The following is a 20,644-nucleotide window of genomic DNA, read 5'->3' on the forward strand; positions in this document are numbered from 1 at the left end:
CTCTGCTGTGAGAACTTGGGCAAATTACTTAACCTCTCTGAACCTCAGTTTTCTCTTCTAAGGAGTATAATTATATCGATTACGTAGAGTTGTGGTGAGGGGTAAGTGGACGAAGGAGGAGAGTGCCTGGCCCATGATGCAGGCTCAGTACACATTAGCCTTTCCTGCTATTAGGGGTTGCCGTAGCCATGCCCCTAGGCCGAGGCTGGGTGCATCCTTTGCCCACTGGCCGCTATTAGAGCTAATTGCCCGTTGGGCTAATTGCCTGTTGGCTCTAAGGTTCTAGCACTCCATGAGTAATAGGACCCCGAGATTTGGCAGGTGGAGGCAAGGGGAAAGTGACTCTGGGTGAGGGACACGGTGTGAGCAAAAGCACAGAGGCAGTAAAAGCATCCTGTGTTAGTGGTTTGTTGCCATGTAACAAATAACTACAAATGGAGTGGCTTTAAACGATGCCCGTTTATCGTCTCACAGTTCTGAAAGTCTGCTCGGTATAGCAGGAGGCTGAAATCGAGGTGTCGGCTGGGCTGAGTTCTGGTCTGGAGGCTCTGGGGGGCGAAACCTGACCCCGAGCCCATTGGTCGTTGGAGAACTTACTTCCTGCAGTTGTAGGACGGAAGCACCTTTCCCTTGTGGGTCGTTGACCAGGCATTGCTCTCAGCCTCTAGAGGCCGCCCGGGATCCTTGCCCGCACCCCTCCTGCTTCAGGCCAGCAACGCTGTCTCTACCTCCAGCCCCGGATTTAGGGGGCTCGTGTGATTGGATCAGGCCCCCCTGAATACTCTTCCTCTCTTCAAGTCTGCTGATTTGGAGTTTAATTATATTTGCAAAATCCCTTCCCAGGAGTTCCTAGATTAATGTTTGATTGAGTAGCTGGGGGAAAGGCGTACACTCAGGACCCTCTTAGGAGGTCTACCTGCCACACACGGCTTGTACCTGGGACAAGGAGCAGAGTGGCCAGGGGGCTGGAGGGAAGCACAGGCAGCCATCGGAGCAGGTGGATGTTGGTGGTGGGAGGGATGTAAGGCCACTGTAGGCCTTGAATGGCAGGTGCAGGAAGGGGCGTTGGACATCCCCACCCCCACCCCCTCCTGTGGCCCTGCACCACTAGGCATGCTTATTTCAATCTGAGCGAACTACCTGCACACTCACTGCCACCCAGGCCTCCGCACCTGGGTTCCCTCACCCAACCCTGAAACCTCAGACTCCTCCCTCTGGGGCAGGTGGACAAATCCATGAGCCCTAAGGCCACTGAGCTCAGGAGCCCAGCGCACACCCGCTACAGCTGGCCTGGGGTCCAAGGGAGGCTGGGTCTCATGCAGCAGCCGAAAGCCAAAACCCGAGTCGGGAGACCAGCTGGAGAATGTGTGTCTCCCCAGGGAGTTCTTCCTCCCCATGGTCCGCACAGACTCCCGGGAGCCTGGCGAGGGTGGGAGGGAGTCAGCATTCAGTCTCAGCAGCATTTCCGGAACCCAGCAGGACATTCCTTGTGCTGTTTTGGTTTCATTACCGTTAAACACGCAACAAGCCCTTAATTATCGGTGAATAACTGTGTCCTAAAAAAGCTCTCAGTAATCCAAGGTTTTGAAATGCAAGTGTTCCTTTGAAAATACTGGGATGTTGCCTTTATTATCCACAGTACTGTTCTAGGTGCCAGCAGCCCTTTGTGGTCTCAGAGCCCCGTGCATACGTTACTTGGGTCTTTGTGTATCTAATGGTGCTGGTTGGGTAGAAGACTGTTCTGCTAGTTCTGGTGGTGAAGCCATGTGCAGCCTCTGCTTCCTCTGCTGAACAGGCTTCCCTGTGGAGAGCACTGATTTCCAGACAATGGAAGGGACACCAGACAAGCTTGGAAGCCCTTTCCCATCAGGCCTAGAGCCTGTCCAGAGGAAGGGGGAGGGTCCCTGGTGGGAAGGGACCTAGTGGTGAGAATGGTTCTAGCCTTCCCAACTTCCAGGTGGATCGGGAGGGAGCTTTGGGAGCAAGCGTGGACAGTGGAGGTGTCCCTGCAGGCCTGGGCCCCTGCAGCGGCTGGGTTGACCCGGTCTAGTTGGGGAGGGACAGCAGTTCTATTGGTGGACTTTAACAGCTATCCCTGGAATGATGGTCACCTTATGCCAGGCCCCCCAGGGAGAGGGCCTGAGGGCTGAAGAGGGAGTCATTCTCCTACAGAGGACCATGGCTGGGCCACACCCTCCCAGGCCACCCACCTTGCCTTTCACGTCGTAGCATTAAAAGCCAGTCACGTCCTTACAGACTGAGTGTAGCGTCCTTACAGACTGAGTGTAGCGCGTGTCCCAGTAGATGCAGCATTAGCAGGGCTGCAAGATCACATTAGGGCCTACAGTCTTCACCTCATTTAGGGACAGCCTGGCGTCCAAAGAGAAAATGTCTCTTTAGAAGGAGGTATTTCTTAGAGGCCCAGGCCCCTTAGAGGGTTTGTGTCTGTGGACCCCTGTACATCTCAATGCTGGGGTCAGAGACCTAGAAGCCTGTGGTCTGTTTTATTCTGCTTTGTGGTGGATTTTGTTAACTCCAAGTTGGGAAGTAGGGTTGAACTTGTAGACTGGGTCCATATTCCGCTTTTTCCTGGGTGGTAAGGTCCGGGTATGGACTAACGCTCAACATCGCATGAGTTACTGTGTTGGCCAATTAGGCAAATTACCTGCCTTCTCTGGGACCGAGTCTCCTTCCCCACGCAGGAGGGATCACAGCATCCTCTTCACACTAAAGGCGAGCTGGCACCCCACTGACTTCTCAGGATGTTGGGAGACCAAGACAGCAGGCTGGATGAGGGACTGCTTCTGGGCAGGGGAGGATTTCTCAAGTGGGGTCTTCATCTCTGCCTCCAACTGTGTCTCACAGAGCCCATCTGTTCTCTGTATCCGCAGCCCAGGCCCTGAGCGGGAGGGATGGAGAACTCCTCAGCAGCGTCGGCCTCCTCCGAGGCCGGGAGCAGCCGCTCCCAGGAGATCGAGGAGCTTGAGCGGTTCATCGACAGCTACGTGCTTGAGTACCAGGTGCAGGGGCTGCTGGCCGACAAGACGGAGGGGGACGGCGAGAGTGAGAAGACGCAGTCCCACATCTCCCAGGTGAGCGCTGCCCGGGAGGGGGCAGGGCCTGGGCAGGTACGGGGCCTCGGAAGCTCAAAGTGGGGTAATAAGGGTAAGGGACCCTAATTCCAGGCAGCATCTGATCGCCTGGCCCTAGGTTGCCAAGGTGTGGATGGCCGCACCCAGCAGAGCGTGGGATCCGGGCAGGAAGCCCCTGGCTGTGTGCTCCCAGCCCCTCTGAACCACCTCTACCCGGTCCTACCCCACTGGGTGGCTGAGGCCCAGCCAGACTCACAGTTCATGGAACACATGGGTTTACTGAGCCCCTGCTGTGTGCCAGGCGCCGCTCCCTGTCCTTCACAAGCTCATGTTCTAAAAGAGATGTGGCGACTGTCGCTTATCCAGAGGGCACATAAGCAAAAGTCTATCACTTGTGAATATTTCCTCTGATGGCGAATACAGGCAGTTGTTGGCGCCAAAGAATCGAGTCTCTCAGACAGTCCCCCAGGGCCCTGTGTGCCAGACCTCGTGACACACGTGAAGCCTTCAGACCAGACTCTCAGGTTGGCCTCCCTGCTCCTGGTCAGTCTGTGGCAGCCCTGATCCTGGGTAGAAGGTGAACTCAGCTGAAAGACTGTGGGTCGAGATTTGGGAGTTTTGAGTCGTCTTGAGTAGAATGTGAACCATTAAGGGAAGTGACCATGTCACATGCATCTTTGCTGAACATGTTAAATTCTCAGTAGATGTTTGTTCAAGAGTTGGTTCCAACTACTAGCTGCCTGTGTGACCTCAGGCAAACCCCTCAACTTCTCTGAGGCTTGGCTTTCTTATCTGGTGAGTGGGGATGATCCCGCTGCCTCAGGAATGTTGGAAGGTCAAAGGTGATAAGAGGTTCCGAAACTACAGAGGGGCAGAGTGTTGTCTGCACCCAGAGGCTCGGGGGGTGGGGGGGTCTCTTCTGCTCAGGGTCTGGGCCCCAGTGTCCACCTCTTGTACTTGTCCCCCTCAAGCCTGGGGCTCCTCTGTCAAGTAGAGAAGTTGACATGGGTGCCCTGCTTTGGAGAAAAGCCAAGTGCAACTGGCTGGCTCGCTCTCTGGGTGGGCAGAAGATCCAGACCCTCCTGCTTTTTAGAAAGCCAGAATGAACCTGTGGCTTTCCTGGAACTCAGGACCAGGAGTGGACCTGGGAAATTGTGAAGCCTTGCTGGTCCACACCTTATCCCCATTGGAGGGTGGGGAAGGCAAGATCTGCCCTGAGAGAGAAATCGATGCTTTCCTTGGCGTCCTTGAAGTTCTACAATCACAGGTAGTGTGAGCCTGTAGTCCGTTCAGTATTCATTCTACAAGTGTGTATTGAGCACCTGCTCTGTGTCTAGCACGGTCCTAGGACTGGGTACCTGGGAGTGAGTGAAAGAGATGAACAGCTCAGCCCTCGTGGAACTTATCCCAGTGGTGGATGGCAACTGCTGTGGGGAAAAATAAATCAGGAAAATGGAGTGGGGAGTGATGAAGGTCAGGAGGGGTTTGCAATTTTAAATGGGATGTCAAGGAAGATGTCACCGAAGGAGGTGGAGAGGTGAACTTGCAGATGTCTGGGGAAGGGGCAGTCCAGGCAGAGGGGACAGCACGTGCAAAGGCCAGAGCTGGCAGAGTTATTCCAGGGGCAGCAAGGAGGCCGGTGTGGCTGGAGCAGAGGGAAAAAGAGGGAGAGCAGAGGAGATGCTTCAACGAGGCAGAGGGGTCGGTAGACCAGATGTACAAGGGCTGAGTCCTGGGGTCTGCCTACATTTAGAAAGCAGGGATGTGAGGGGGACCAGCAAAAGAGACCAAGAGGGGTTGGCAGTGAGGCAGGAGGAAATCCAAGTGAGAGTTGGGTGCTGGAAGCCCTGGGGAGGATGTGTTTCGAGGCGGGGCGGGGGGGGGGGCGGCTGACTGCTGCTGCAGGGCATTTGGGAGGAGGAGTGAGAATCACCCAAAGGAGCCACTGGGGCCGTTGGTGACCCTGATGGGAGGGGTGACGGTCCAGTGGTGGGGGTGAAGTTCAAGGAGATGGGTTTGAGATGGGAGGATAATACAGTGCAGGTCCTCCCTGTATTACAGGAGTTTTGCCGTAAAGGGGAGAGGCGTGTGGTTCTGGGGGAAGCGAGGTCACAACGGGAGCATTAACAATGAGCTGTGCGTTGATGGGAGCGGTCCAAGGCAGAGGGGCCGCTTCCTGGCGCAATGGCCTTGAATAGGTGAGAGGGCTTGGCCTTGGCTTGGGCCCTGTGGATGGGTGCGTGGGCCTAGCCTGATGTGTGCTGCCTGCCTCCCCCACTGAGTGGACTCTGGTGGCCTCCAGCAGGGCATCCCTCAAAATTTCCTTCAGGTGAAATGGGCTCTTGCAGGACAAGGGTCCCAGGAAGCTGTGCAGCTTCACCCCAGAGGAATGCTTTGTGAGTGATAGGATTTCTGTTCCCAGAGCAGCCATCGGGGAGAATTTTTGAAGGAGGGGCCCTCCCAGCGCCTCTGAGCCCCCTGTGGGGACAGCTGAGCTTTCAGGATATAGAGCAGATGGGGCAGTGCCCTCAGTCTGGGCCCTGCACTCCCGGCTTCTGCTCCTGGGATTGGTTGGACCTAACCACGCTTGGATGTCCACATCTGGGTGGGCTGTTAAACAGATGTTGGCTTGAGGCAGAGTGTGGAAAACATTTGTACCATCTAGATGCATTCCTTAAACTTTCTGCATTCCCTGAGGTTCCCTGGGAGAATGCGAACACCTGGCAGGGTCCCAGGACCCGCCTGTGTGCAGGTGGCCGAGGGGGACATGTTTCAGTCCTGCTCCCACCAACTACCCTCCCCAACCCAAATACAGCTGGGGTCCAGACTCCAGGGGAGGGGGCAGCTGTGGCAACTCTAAGCAAGGCCAGGGTTAGATGTGTTATTATAACACACTTCTTTAAAAAAATACAATCTCTATTGACACAGCTTTACAGGAAATCTTTCTGCTAAAGCACTTTTGCTTGTTTTTATTTAATCTGATGAGTATTTTAAATGGAAGCCAAAGACAAAAACAAAAATAAAAAACCTCAGAGAATGTCCTGGGCTGCCTGTCTGTGGTGGTGTTTTGATGTTTCTGGGAGAGAAAATTGTTAAGAATCTTGGAAACCTTGAGAAAACTTGAGGGAGTGGAGAAGAATGTTGCTTTTCAGTGGGTGAGGTCATTTTTTAGGATCTGAGGGATGACAGTTGACACTCAGGAAGAAAATACCTCATGATGCTTGTGAAGTTGTGTTCTCCCCCACCCCTCCCCCATCAATAACTAGAAAGAAAAATGGATGGATGGATGGACGGATGGATGGATGGACGGATGGATGGGAGAGAGAGAGAGAAGAAACAGAGAGAGACAGAAAAGTGTCCTTTTTTTCCTACAAGAGTAACCAAGAGAATGTATGTTCTAAGTTTCCCAACATGTTTGGGTACCAATTTCAAATTACACCCTCACCCACACCCACACATTTCAAAAGTGCCTGTCCTCCAGTGGATTCCAAGTCCCCAGAGGCACATCATGAGAGCTGTCCTCACTCTGTCCTTGGGAGGAGGGGGATTATAGCCCTATTCTGCAGGAGAAAAGACTGAGACACAGAGATGGAAAATGGCCAAACCCCACTGCTTGGTGGTGGCTGAGCTGAGCCCTGGTGCCCACCCCTTCCCCACCTGCTTTTGGTTCCATGCTCGGTACAGGCTGTGACTAACAGGCTGTTGGGAAGTTAGTCTGTTTTTCCCCCTGTGGAATGAGAGTTAGGATTCCAGATCTCATTGGCCATTAACCTTTTGTGGAAGAGACTGGGATGTTATATGTGGGGTAGTTTGGCACTTCTGATGTTAGTGGTTGGTTTGTGGATCATCAATGCAGTGTTCACAACTCTGGCTGCATGTTGGAATTGCTCTGGAGCTCGGACAGATCCCGCCCTAGAGTTGAGTGGAAGGGGGAGGGGCCTGGGCATTGGCATCTCATCCACCCCCACGTGACTCTGATGTCCTGCTCAGGTTGACGACCACAGCCACAGGTGGACTTGTCTGACTGCCTTCCTACCCCTCCATGTCCAGCTGCCTTCCCTTGGAAGGATAGAACGTAGGGCCATTGTAAAGAGTGGATACATTTAATGAAAGCGTGTTTTACACTGAATGCTTGTTTGCAAGTCAAATGAAGAGCAGTGAGGGTGAAGAGAACTTCCTGTAGTTCTTTTTGATGCTCTCAGGCACTTGGAAGTCCTGGGTTTTGTCTCACGCACAGAGACCTTACAAGAGAGATGCGACCGTGCATATGTGTAGGATGGATTCAGATTGGCATGATGTCGCCTTCTCACAATGTTTTTCCTTCTCTTTCTTTTTACATTTTTCTTTACATTCTGCCTTGCTTGTTCACTGTTCCCTCATCTCTCTTTTATCCCATTCCCTCACTTCCTCCTGTCCTTTGAATCCTTTTTCCCTGTCATCTTTGCTCATAGGAGGAAGCTATCAATGGTGGACCGCCTATGAAAGGCTTAACAGAAGTGAGTTTAAGGGGACCTGTGGGGTGTGAATGTGGGGACTCATTCTTCTCCTTATTTAAAAAAAATTATTTTTAATGACACAAGTACTGTATGCATATATTCTCATGGTACATAAGAATTCAAATGTTGATTAGTTACGTCCTCATTCCACTGTCTCACCCTACCTCCCACTGGAATGATGAGTTAACCTCCTCACCTTTTCAGTGCTTTTACGTGTGTGTTTGTGTGTGTATGTGTGTGTGTGTGTGTGTGTATGTAAAATACGACTTACAGAAATACATTATTTCACAATCATATATCGTGGCTGGTGAATATGTTGTTCAGTAACTCACCTTTTCCCCATAGCTGTATGCCCTGGGGACTCCTCCAGGCTTGTACAGCTGCTGTGTTCTGTTTAATGGCTGCACAATTGCCCATAGTATGGGTGTCCCATTGTTCAACCATTTACCTATTGCCGGGCATTTGGATTATTTCCAGATTTTCCCCCTGGAAATACAAGCTATTTCAGTGAATACTTCTGAACATGCCTCATCCTGCACATATAAAACTGTTTCCTTAGGTGGACGCTGAGAAGTAGAATCAGTTTTAATAGCTGTTGCCAAATTGCTCTCCAAACACCTGTTGCATTATTCACAGGACCACCAGTGTATTGGGACAAATGGTCTTTTGTCACTTTAATTTGCATTTCCTCAATTTTTAGTGAGCTTGAGCACTTTTTAATCTGATTACCAGCCATTTTTTAAATAGGTTAAATTTTTATTTTACTTTTAAAGCAACAATTGGAAAAACAGAGACAATCAGAGAACAGAGAAAGAAGCCCACCGTAATTTTGTTTTTTAAAGGAAGAATTTTTCTTTTTTTAATGTTTTTAGCTCTTTATTTATTTTTTAAATTTTATTTATTTATTTTATTTATTTTTGGCTGCGTTGGGTCTTCGTTGCTGTGCACGGGCCTTCTCTCTAGTTGCGGCGAGCGGGGGCTACTCTTCGTTGTGGAGCGTGGGCTTCTCACTGCGGTGGCTTCTCTCCTTGCGGAGCACAGGCTCTAGGTGTACAGGCTCAGTAGTTGTGGCGCGCGGGCTCTAGAGCACAGGCTCAGCAGTTGTGATGTATGGGCTTAGTTGCTCCACGGCATGTGGGATCTTCCCAGATCAGGGCTCAAACCCATGGCCCCTGCATTGGGAGGCGGATTCTTAACTGCTGTGCCAGCAGGGAAGTCCCCACCATAATTTTATGATAAAAACTAGTGTAATTTTTGTGTATTATTTTTTCTTAATACACCTTTCAAGAGTTGAACTTATAGCATACATGTCACTTTTAGCTTGCTCGTTTATTTAGCATGGTTTCCTACACATTATTTGGTGGTTTTTGCATAAAGTATAATTGTTTAAACCTGCCAGTTACTGTTGGCTAAATAGTGAAATATAATTATAGCTAAGAATGGTTAATTCAGGCCCCATTCTAGGCTCTGGGATAAAGTCATGAATAGAATGGACCGTAATCCCTGTCCTCCTAGCTCTTACTTTCAGTTGGAGAAAGACAGGTGATAGACAAAGAAGAAAATAGATGTTAGAAGGTGATACACATGAAGGAGGCAAGAAGGGGCGGGGTGCTGGGCTGTCTGAAAGGTTTACTTAAGACTTTTGAGCAAAGATTTGGAGAAGGTGAGAGTTGAGGTCGCTTAGGAACCAGCCTTCCCAGCAGAGGGGATGTTGAGGGCACAGCTCTGCTGTGGGAGTGTACCCCACTTTGATGAACAGCTTTGGGGCCAGTCTGGTGGGGAGCAAAGAGCCAGGTCTGTGGGGCCTCATTGGTGAGACGCCGGGAGGTTTTGAGCAGAGGAGGGACATGGTATCACTGGTTAAATTGGACCACTCTGGGTGCTGTGTGGAGAATAGGCTATAGCAAGGGGCGGGGTGGAAAGGAAGCGGGGGGACCAGGAAGTCCTTGGTTGGTCAGGGTCAGAGGTGATGGTGAATTGGAGCTGTGTGGCACCGTGGAGGTGGTGAGAAGTGGTCAGATTCTCATACTTTAAGGCACAGATAACATGATTTTCTAATGAATGACCTTGACAATAGCCTGAGCCTATGGAAGGACAGACTTTCCAGAAATGAGATGGAAGACCCTGGAAGAGCAGCATTGGGGGAGCAAAGGTCAAGAGTTCGGGTTTTGGATGTGAAAGGTTTAAGGTAGTATTGGATGTCTTAGCAGAGAGGTTGATCAAGCAGTTAGATGCACAAAGTGGCATTCAGAAGAGGGGAATGACCTGGAGAGTCACACCTGTAAATAGTAGCATGTGGGTGGCATTTTAAGCCCAAGGAGTGAGGGAGCTTAGACAAGAGGGTCAAAGATTGAGCTCTAAGAAGCTGGGGCCGGGGCTTCCCTGGTGGCGCAGTGGTTGAGAGTCTGCCTGCCAATGCAGGGGACGCGGGTTCGTGCCCCGGTCTGGGAGGATCCCACATGCCGTGGAGCGGCTAGGCCCATGAGCCATGGCCGCTGAGCCTGTGCGTCTGGAGCCTGTGCTCCGCAACGGGAGAGGCCACAACAGTGAGAGGCCCGCGTACCGCAAAAAAAAAAAAAAAAAAGGAAGTTGGGGCCATGAGGAGGAGCTACCAAAGGACACGGAGGGGTGTCCGTGTAACTCATTTACTCTACGTCACAATGCTGTGAAGAAGATGCTGTTACTGTTGCCAGCATACATAGGAGGAAACAGAGGCACAGAGAGGTTGAATGTGCTGCCTAAGGTCACACAGGGCGTATGTGGTCGGTGTGAGGTTTGAACCAAATGATCTTGCTCCAGGTGCCATACGCTTAACCTCTGCTCTGGCAGCTTTTGTCATTATCACAGCTTGGGGGAGGTAGTCTGAGGGAGGAAGAGACTTTCCCAAGGGACAGCGTAAGAGGCAGAGCAGGAATATGAACTCACGTTCGCTGCGTCGAGAGCTCAGGCTCCTGATCACTGCGTTAAGCTGCCTCCACAGCAGGGAAGGTGTGTGGGTTTCTTGTTAGTTAGTTAGTTTGTCTTAAGATCGGAGCAAGAAGCCTTTCTCCCTCTCTCAAATCTCAGCCTTTGGGCAGCATCCCCTCCCCGTCACACACAAGGTTTTCCTGGAGTATCACTGTGGAGGAGAGCGTGAGCTGCCAGCCCGTCTCTGCTCCCACCTCCTCTGTTCCCCCTCTCCTGGTCAGTAAGCCCTTGTGCCAGCCCAGAGGAAGCAGTCGAACAAGCTCCTGACTTTGAGAAGCTCCCATCTGGAGGCTGTCCCCATCTCCTCTCAGGCCCTTCGCCGGGAAAAGAGGACGTTGGGTGAGAGCAGTGGTTCCCACTAGACCTTCGAATCGCCCCCCTGGGGGGTCCTGGCACCCTCTTGATTAAGAAGCCGTGGATAAGATGGCTTTTTAAATAATTTTTCACTTTGAAATAATTTCAGATGTACATAAAAATTATAATAATAGGACAAAGGATTCCTGCATATCCTTCACCCAGATTCTCCAGTGTTAATATCTTACCACATTTATATTTTTTCTCTCATCTCTCAATAGATAGATAGATAGATCAATTGATCAATAGATTCTGTACAGAGAGAGATTTCCCCTTTATCTCCAAACACTTCACTGTGCGTTTCCTAAGAACAAGGACATTCTCTCTCTTTTTTTTAAATGGTATTTTATTTATTTATTTATTATTTATTTTTAACATCTTTATTGGAATAGAATTGCTTTACAATGGTGTGTTCGTTTCTGCTTTATAACAAAGTGAATCCGTTATCGACAGATGAATGGATAAAGAAGATGTGGCACATATATACAACGGAATATTACTCCCCCATAAAAAGAACATTCTCTTATAATTACAGTATAGGAAATAAACATTGATACAGTACAATTATTTAATCTATAGACCTTTTATTTCACCAGTTTTCTCAATAATATCCTTTAGAGCAAAAGTTAAAAAAAAATTCTAGGTTCCTCAAAAAATTAAACATAGAATTACTGTATGATCCAGCAATTCTACTGCCGGGTATACACCCAAAGGAACTGAAAGCAAGGGCGTGACCTGATACCTGTACAGCATGTTCATAGCAACATTATTCACAATAGCCAAAAGGTGGAAGCAACCCCAATGTCCATCAGTGGACGATTGGATGGACAAAATGTGGTCCATACATAGAGGAATATTACTGAGGCTTAAAATAAAGGAAATCCTGGCACGTGCTACAACATGGATGAACCTTGAGGACTTTATGCCAAGAGAAATAGACCAGACACAAAAGGACAAGTACTGTATGATCTCACTTCTATGAGGCATGTAGAAGAGTCAAATTCATAGAGAATGAAAGCAGAATGGTTGGTATCAGGGACTTGGAGGAGGGGGAATGGGGAGTTAGTGTTTGAGGGGGACAGTTTCAGTCTGGGATGAAAAAGTGCTGCGGACGGATGGAGCTGGAGTACTGGATGGTGGCGGTGGTTGTACAGCAGTGTGAATGTACTTCATGACACTGAACAGTACACTTAAAAATATTTAAAATGGTAATTTTGTATAGTTTACTACAATAAAAAATTTCTGGTTCAACATCTAACGCAAGACTATACGTCACATTGAGTTTCCAACATTTTGACTGGCTCTTTGAATTAATACCTATTTATCCCCTTTACTCATTCTGCTACTTTTTGGCTGTGTGACCCTGGCTCAGTTACTTAACCATGCTATGCCTCAAATTCCATATTTGCAAAGTGGGGGTAATACATGGGCCTTGGGATCTATGTGGAGTAAATGTTAATGTAAGTAGCAGGCTTAGAATAGTGCCTGGATTAAATGAAATCTTTATATTTTCTGGGGATGAGTCCTTTGTTACACATGTTGCAAGTGGCTTCTTACTTGTCTTTAATTGTGTTTGTGATTTCTTTTGTCACACAAAATTTTAGACTTTGATGGAGTTTAAAACTTGTATCTTGGATTTTAACCAACTTGGAATGTGTTGTGCATGGTACTGGGAGGCAGATTCTAGGGTCATTTTTTCCTTGCTGGCTCGCTAGTTGTCTCAGTCCCTGTGTTTATTGATGGTCTCTCCTTTCCCCTGATGTGAAACACTGTCCTTATCACATACTAAGTTCCCATTTGCACATCTGTTTGTTTATGGGTTTGGTTTTATCAGTTGATCTCTTCCTCTCCTCTTGTGCTGATTCAGCCTGACGGTGTGGCTCTGGCCTTGATACACTTTGATGTCTGGAGTGACGAGCCCCGGGGACTTCAGACACCACCGGAGGGGGACGTTTATCCTTAGCACGTTCAGCCTCCCCCAGCCTGGGGCTTTTCCCTTTTCGCTCATCCTCCCTCAGCTTTCAGTGACTTCCTCTGTCCTCCATCAAGTCTGCTCCAAAAATACTGTCCATCCTGGGGTGCAAATGACTGATAATAAGATTTTAGTTCTTTTAGCATGAAGTATTTAAAGTGTACCGATAGAAGCAGAGAATAATAGAATAAGCATCTGTTTTGAGTACAGACTAAACATCTGTACTCCCGTTTATTAAACCTTAACCCTGTGCCATCTTTGTTTCATCTTTTTAAATTAAGAAATAAATCATAGCAGTTATGGTGAAGACCCAAAACCACTCTTGTGAATCCATGTTCGTTGTTCCCATACATGCAGATTTCCCACTTTTCCTGCCTCTTTGTGTTCAACGACCTTTTCAGGAGGGGCCACCTTACCCCCCAGAGAACTTGCTCCCAGCTGTAAACCCTTCACCTCAAAGGAGAAATGCCCTGGCTGAACCAGGCATAGGGGCAGGGCCGAGGAGAGTGTTCCCCAAGGGGGCACTTCTCTTGTTCTGGAATCATCTCATACAGATAAGGACGGTTCCCGGAAGGTCTGTGTCTGGAGACTTTTCTAGGCGGTGGCTCAGAAAAGGCAAAGGGGAGGGAGGTGGTGGTGGCTGCAGCCTAAGAAGAAAGAAGAGCGTGGGCAGCAGAATCCCAGCAGCGGGGAGGAGCTTTGAACGGGGAAGGGAGCGCTCCCGGGGGCTTGTAGGGTCAGGCAGCAGCAGAGAGCGGATGTGGCTGGGGGGTTGGATGCCACACGGGCCCAGTGGTACAACTTCCTGGGAGAACTGCGATGACTCACATTTAATTCCTCCCCGGGGGTCAGGAAAGCAGGACCCAGCTGGACCACACTCCCTCCCCCAAAAGCTTTCCCTGGGGGCCATGGCTGGGTCTGTGGGGTGGGTTTCTGTGGACTTTACTATCTTGCTAGCTTTCCTAAACACATCAGCCCTCTGCTCACTGCTTAACTGTATGATGCTCTCAGAGCCACTTCTTCATTTCTGTCTCTGCCTGCTCTCCCAGTGGAAACCTGGATGTTGGACTCTAGCTTCCCAACCAGTGGGTTCCCCACACCCACACTCCGGGCCAGTTCAGCCTGTTCTAGCACAGCTCTGATGACGCCCTCCCCTAACAGAAGCCTTCGGACTCTTTCCACCCAGGAAGAGTCTCTGACCGCTTAGCGGGAGAGTCCTGCTTGCTGCCCTCTGCCCCTGAGCTGGCCAGTGTTCCCCTGCCGTGTCCACACTCGGGCTCACTCTTCTCCAGGGATCCGGGCTCCACTGCTTTCCTTCCCTAGGGAATCCCTCCGAGAGCACACTGTCCCTTCTCAGCCTCGCCCTCCCCCTCCCCGTGTTACTGTTACTGCACATCTCACCTCCCCTCCCCGTGAAGGGAGCGCCGGTAGCAGGTCCCACACCAAAGGCGCTCAGGAAGGTTGGCCAGCGTAAAGTTAAGGATGACCTTTGACAAAGCAGAGCAGTCTCATCGGAGCTTGGAATCGCTCTGGGAAAGCCTAGCCAGGGGGCTGAGGTGGCACGTGGCTGTCACAAAGCCTCGGCTGCCCCTCTGTGCCCGCCTGTCAGGAGCAGCCAGCGTGGCACCCCATCCCCGCCCTGCCAGGGACCACGCGGGGACCACGCTGACCCCAGGAGGAGGTGTGCCCACCCTCGAGTCACCTCTGTGCGAGACGTCAAGTCAGCGGTATGCAGCTGGGGTTGAAGTGTTTGGGATGCCCCACTGGAGGAAGCCTTCTCTGCAAGGCTGTCCTGGGACGGGACGAGAAGTGCAGGATCTAGTTCTCTCCGGGCCGGTAGTCACTGCGTGCCTTGACCATCCTCCCCACTGTCAGCCAGCCTCCAACCAGGAAAGGAGAAGCCACTCAAGTATAGAAAGCAGTAAAGCAGAGGGATTGTTTTCATAGTAGTTCAAATAGTTTACAAATATATATATATAAACACATATATACATATGTGGATTACTTTTTTTTTTTTTGGCTGTGCCACGCGGTGTATAAAATCTTAGTTCCCTGACCAGGGATCCAACCCGCACCCCCTTCAGTGGAAGCACGGAGTCTTAACCACTGGACCACCAGGGAAGTCCCTGGATTGCTTTTTATTTTGAAGTTACTTTTGACTCATAGCAGAGGTGCAAAAATAGTACAGGGTGTTCCCATGTACCTGTCCCCTAATATGAATATCTTACATAACCGTAGTACAATGGTCAGAACTAAGAAATTAACATTGGTACAATGAGACTTTATTTGAATATCACCAGTTTATCTACTAATGCCCTTTTTCTGTTCCAAGATTCAAATTTGCATCTAATTGTCATGCTTTCTTATTCTCCTCCAACCTGTGACACTCCCGTGGTCTTTTCTTATCCCTACAACCTTGACACTTTTGAAGAGTATTGGTCATTTATTTTCTGGAAAGTTCATCAGTTTGGGTTGCCCGATATTCTCTCACGGTCATATTTGAGATCGTGCATTTTTGGCAAGAACACCTCAGGAGTGACATGGCCCTTCTCAGGGCATTACGCTGGGAAGTCCACGGTGGTAATATGTTTTATTACAGGTAATATTATCCTTGATCACTTGGTTTCAGGTGGTGTCTGATAGATTTCTCATTTTTCCCTTTTCTTCTCCTATAATTTAATAAATACCTTTGCAGAGATGCTTTGAGACTACAAATATCCAGACAGAGGGAATTTAACCCAGGGAGTTGGTTACCCAGATAATAAAAGAGCTGAGAAACCAAACAGCCACAAGGAGCCATTAGCACCTCTAGGCCTGAGGCACAAAGGGAGGAGATGGTATTGCCAGAGCCCAGCGTTAGGGGTCGTGCACAGAGGGCCCATCTGGTGAGGCTGGAGCCTTGAAGGAGACCCAGTCATTGCTGGTAATGCTGCCTGAAGCATAGGGGGATGGGGAGAAGCACCGCGGCTTCTCTCTCTTCCTGTCTCCCGTTGGCCCAGCCCAGCTGGAACCCAGCTGAGCCTGCAGGGCTCAGCCCCTCTGCAGTACAGAGCCGGGATAGGCAAGAAGTGGCTCTGAGGGCACACTCTCTCGGGACTGGTACCTTGCCTTTGCCAATTCCTTCGAACTGAGCTGTGCTGTCCAATAGGGCAGCCACTGGCCACATGTAGCTCTTGAGCACTTGAAGTTGACCTGCTTTAAGCAGATTTCAAAACCTTAGTATGGAGAGAAGTATGTAAAATATCTCATTGATCATTTTTATATCAATTACCTATTGAGATAAACATATATTGAGATAAATAAAATGCATTATTAAGTTTAATTTTTCTTTTTTCTTCTTTAAATCTGGCTACTAGATCATTTAAAATTATGTCTGCGGTTCCTATTCGTTGGCCAGCACTGCTGTAGAGTACACTTGTACCAGCCTGTATCATCGGCGTTGTAATAAAATGTCTTTCCTATACAAAGGTCATGCCCTTGACCCACAGTCGGGGGAGGGTGTGTCTAGCCAAGGTTTCACAAATCCAGGACGGTGATGGCTTTGAGCCATCCACACTCACGCACAGTTTTGACCAAGTGTGTCAAACAGAGAGACTGGGCTCCTCTGCTTTTTATGAATCATACAGGTGTAGGTCCAGATCAATGTTCACCGTGAGCTGGAGAGCCACGTAACATTTAACACAATAATAAAAGCACCACCATATATATAGATAACACATTACCGTGGAAGAGCTGTACTCTTACTACTACTTTATATATAGATTTTGTGTAGCTTACAAAGTCCCTTCATTTCAACCTTGCAGAGTCACCCAGCCTTGCTGTCCCCATTTTATAGATGACAAATGAAGCCTGGGAGATTACATGGATTTCAGTGGCTCTCAAACTTCTGGTGCATCCCTTGGAAAGCTTGTCAAAATGGAGAAGACAGTTGCTGCCCTCAGCGAGTGATTCAGTGGGTGGAGATTAGGACCCAGAGACCCCCTACGTGGCAGGGTTTGAGGACCGTTACACTGGTAGTTGTCGTATCACACTTCGGGGCACATGAGGCCCCTGAGGTCGGTGGTGGGACTGGGCTTCTGATGGCCAGTCTGGGGCTCTTCCCGATGCCATGCTCTCCTGTCAGTCCACAGGTCCACCGTACTTTGGGGCTGGGTGTACGGTGTGATCCACACATACATGCCTCTCCTCTAGCTCCAGCCTTGACACTGTAGGGGGCTAGTGGGCTGAAGAGTGGTTAGGTGGTCAGACATGGTGCTGGTTTCTCAAAACTCATATTTACCCTCTGTGTTGTCCGGTTGGCTTTGGAAGGTAGCTGCTCTTCATCGCTTCGGGGGGCTTAGGTGGTAGGAAATGAGTTTGCCTTCCCCACACATACGCCAAAGGGCCACCTCCATGTGGCACTGGGAGATGCCAAGTGGGACCTGCTGGTACAGAAAGATTTGGCTTCGAAAATGGCTGAGCAGGATTTCCTACTGGCTCTACTGCAGCAGGGCGGGACCGTGCCTGGAGGGCCAGGGCAGAGTGAGGATGAGCCTGTGTGTCCAGCCATCACTGACCACTCCTTTCTCCCCTGCAGTGGACGGCGGACTGCAGTGATCAGCTGGACTGCAGCTACTCTTTCTCCCGAGGGCGAGCCCCCCTGCAGCAGGTAGGGAGCCAGCTCCGTGCTCCATCTGGGGGTCATCGAGGTCTTATCTGTCTGGGTTCCTGGGCTGTTCACCGTGGTGCTCCTGAGAGGTGGTGATGTGGGAGTGTGGGAAATGGGACAGGGGAGGGTGCAGTCTGCCCCCTGGAAAGTTCTCCCTGGATATGCAGCCCACAGTGAAGCCCTCCCTGCCCAGAACACATAGATTCATAAGATTTATTTTTAGTAGCAGCATTATTTATAATAACAAACATCTGTAAACAACTACTGATCCGTTGAGAGGAGAATAGACAAATGATACGTGATATATCCTTACAATGTACTGTAATACAGCAATAAAGTGAGTGATCTGTGATACATCCTTGCAGTGGAATATCATACAGCAGTAAAATGAGTGAACTGGAGGTTCGCGCATCAGCGATGATGATGGGTCCCAGGGTTTTGGTGGGGTGGGGGCGCACTCTGGAGATCGCTTCTGCTCCAGGTCTGCAGAGGACTGGAAGGGGCAGGCTGTGGGTGTGAGGGAAGCCAACCAGCTTCCTGGGACCAGGCTGGAGTCCGCTGCTTCTCCTCCTGCTGCTTCCCTGTGAGGTCCCGAGGGGGCGCCTGTGCGGGTCGTGTGGCCCGGAGGGAAGGAGGCAGCTGCTCCTCGAGAGCCGTCCCTGGTGACCCCCAGGTCCCGTACACCCTCTGGTTGTCGAGCTGTTCTTGCTGATACCTCATCCCACCTGTGGGAGATGGTGGGATCAGAGACCGAAAACTCCGTCTATCCCCAACCCGCAGTCCAGCCTCCCCCTGCACCTGTCCAGAGAGATGAGGGAGGCTTTATGGGCTTCCGCAGTAACTTGCTCCCAGTTCCAAAGCACCTGTGTTGACACATCGCCTGGCCCCACTTGCTTGTGTCTGACTTCGGTCCATGGTGCTGATGAAACCAACTCTTCTCTATTCTTTCGTGAGGGAAGGTGGGCCGTGGCCTCAGTTCCAGATCTTTCTTAGGCTGTAGGGCTTTGCTATACCATGGGGGGGTGGTGTCGGGGCAGCTGCCCTGGACAGTTCTGTCACATGACGAGATGCTTGTGTGTGTGTTTCGTTGATTCTTAAGTAGGTGGCCATGATAAAGCCAGGGTGGGGTGCTCTGCCACAAACCTGGTGACAGTTCTCTGTGTCCTCAGCTTCCTCATACAAAAACCAGGAGACTCGGCGGCCTCTGAGGATCCTTCTAGCTTCTCCATGCCATTTACAGACAGGGAAGTTGGGGTCCATGGAGGTGTCATGACCTGACCAAGCTGGGACTTGAACCCAGGTCTTTGCCTGTCCCGTCCCCTCATCGGCCCTTTACCTTGTCTTCCTGTAGTAGGTAGCCTTCTATGCAGGTCTTTTGTCCTCACCACTAGACTGCTGGTGCTTGGTCACGGACTCCGTTTATACGCCCTAAACCCCTCCAGCCTTGGCTGAAGGCCTGACACGTCAGGGGCACTGTCACTAGTGTCTGCCAATCATCTGGGGTTTCCTACATGAAGATTCTCTTAACATTTCAGCAGCAAAGGTGGACTTGGATTTGGGGACTCAAAAATCAGAGAGAGAGCTTCAGGGAAGGGTTGAAAGTCTTGGATGGGGACATAAGACGCTGGTAAATGAGAGACTGAAAAAACAGCTCTCTGTTATTTAGTCAGTAGGTGTCTGGTTCTGGAATCGTTCAGGGTCTTCCTTTTTGTTCTCACTCCTTTATCTTCTTTTCTGGGTCCCCTCTCCCCACCCTTTCTCTCTGGTCCCGTTTTCCCATCACTCTGGACAGGTTTCCAGGGGGATGAGATTGGCGTATCCTCCCACTTGCTTCTCATCTGCCTGCCTCACTCTGAGCTGTCCTTTCACAGCTGGTTTCACCCCCTGGAGGAGGGTGGGTGGGGTGTTGGCCAGGGCCGGGGGCTTGTGGGAAGGGGTACCCTGGCACCATGAAGACCAGCCGACCCCGACTCCCGTCTTAGAAGCAGCTGAACAGTTGGCTTGGGGTAAGCAGGGGCTGAATGAAATGCAAAACGAAATGCAACTGAACTTAAAGAAGAAATTGTAAAAGGCTCCTGTTAGGTCCTTTCTTGGCAGGTGGAACTGAGCATAAGTCCATTATAGGGGACGAGCCCCAGGAAGGGTGAGGCGGGCTCTCAGGATGTAAACCCGCTTTACTTCCCTGATGTGCCCGGAACACGAGGGCTTCATAGTAGGGGTTTCCTACAGGCCATGGGGCCATTGGCACTCCCACCTCCCCCGTGTAGTCTGTCTGATCGTCTCAGAGGGAGGAAGGGGGAGACATCTGCTTCCAAGAAGCGGAAGAGTAGCCGGGGCACCGAGGGACAGCCACGGCCTCAGCCCCACGGCCTCAGCCCCACGTGCCACGTGCCTTGTGTGTTCTGGATTCAGAGCCCGTGGTGTCCCCACATGGCGAGCCAGCTGGGGGAAGCGGGAAGGCTGCTCCACCTGAGTCCTGGTGAGGTCACACCCTGTGCCGTGAGAAGCCGCTTAGAGCCGAGGAAAGCTCAGCGGGCCCAAGAGTTCAGGGTGTTTGCGGAGGGAGTTTTCATAGATTCCTCTGCTGGGGAGTGTTTGTAGTGGCCTGGAGCATGGCCCCTGAAGGGCAAGAAGATAATGTGTAAAAGAATGCCCAGTGCAGGGCAGGAGACACAATGTGCACAGCGTGGCCAGACCTCAGGTGGCCCAGAGCTAAGGCACTCGGGCAGGCAGAGCAGAGGTGGTGGCATCGGGCTGGCCCTCCTGGAAGGCCCCAGACGCTGTACCCCGCGCTGCACGGAGAGACAGGATTGAAATGAGGTCTCCTGAGGTCATCACCTTGGTTTGGTGATGAAAGGCCTGACTAGACATAACTCAGTTAATTAGTACGAACAATAGAGTGATGTAAGCAAGACGGAAGTCTCTTTCTCTCTCGCCACCCTCCTGGGAGGGTGTTCAGGGCTGGCATGGCAGCTCAACCGTGTTGGGACAGCCTCCTTGTTTCTCATGCTCTGCCCTCTCTAGGGTGTTGCCCTTGTCCCATGGCCCGTGCTGGCTCACGTCCGCATCCACATTCCTGCCAGTGGGAGCACCCACCCTGGGCTTCGTCTCCAGG

General features: G+C 50.6%; 1 protein-coding gene across 7 annotated transcripts in view; it reads left to right on the plus strand.

The window, feature by feature from the left end:
• Nucleotides 1-20,644, plus strand: part of CTIF (cap binding complex dependent translation initiation factor) — a 301,312-nt gene that overhangs the window by 69,803 nt on the left and 210,865 nt on the right. For 6 of the 7 annotated variants that reach the window (XM_030867887.3, XM_030867891.3, XM_060310533.2 and 3 more), the window contains exons 2-3: nucleotides 2,892-3,092; nucleotides 17,458-17,529. In XM_030867887.3, coding sequence (XP_030723747.1) covers nucleotides 2,913-3,092; nucleotides 17,458-17,529 — 252 coding nt within the window. In that variant the 5' untranslated portion in view covers nucleotides 2,892-2,912. The remainder of the gene's footprint in view (nucleotides 1-2,891; nucleotides 3,093-17,457; nucleotides 17,530-20,644) is intronic. The other variant, XM_060310534.2, reaches the window with a different exon arrangement.

The sequence above is a fragment of the Globicephala melas genome, chromosome 13 (genome assembly GCF_963455315.2).
Source record: "Globicephala melas chromosome 13, mGloMel1.2, whole genome shotgun sequence".
Taxonomy (NCBI): domain Eukaryota; kingdom Metazoa; phylum Chordata; class Mammalia; order Artiodactyla; family Delphinidae; genus Globicephala; species Globicephala melas.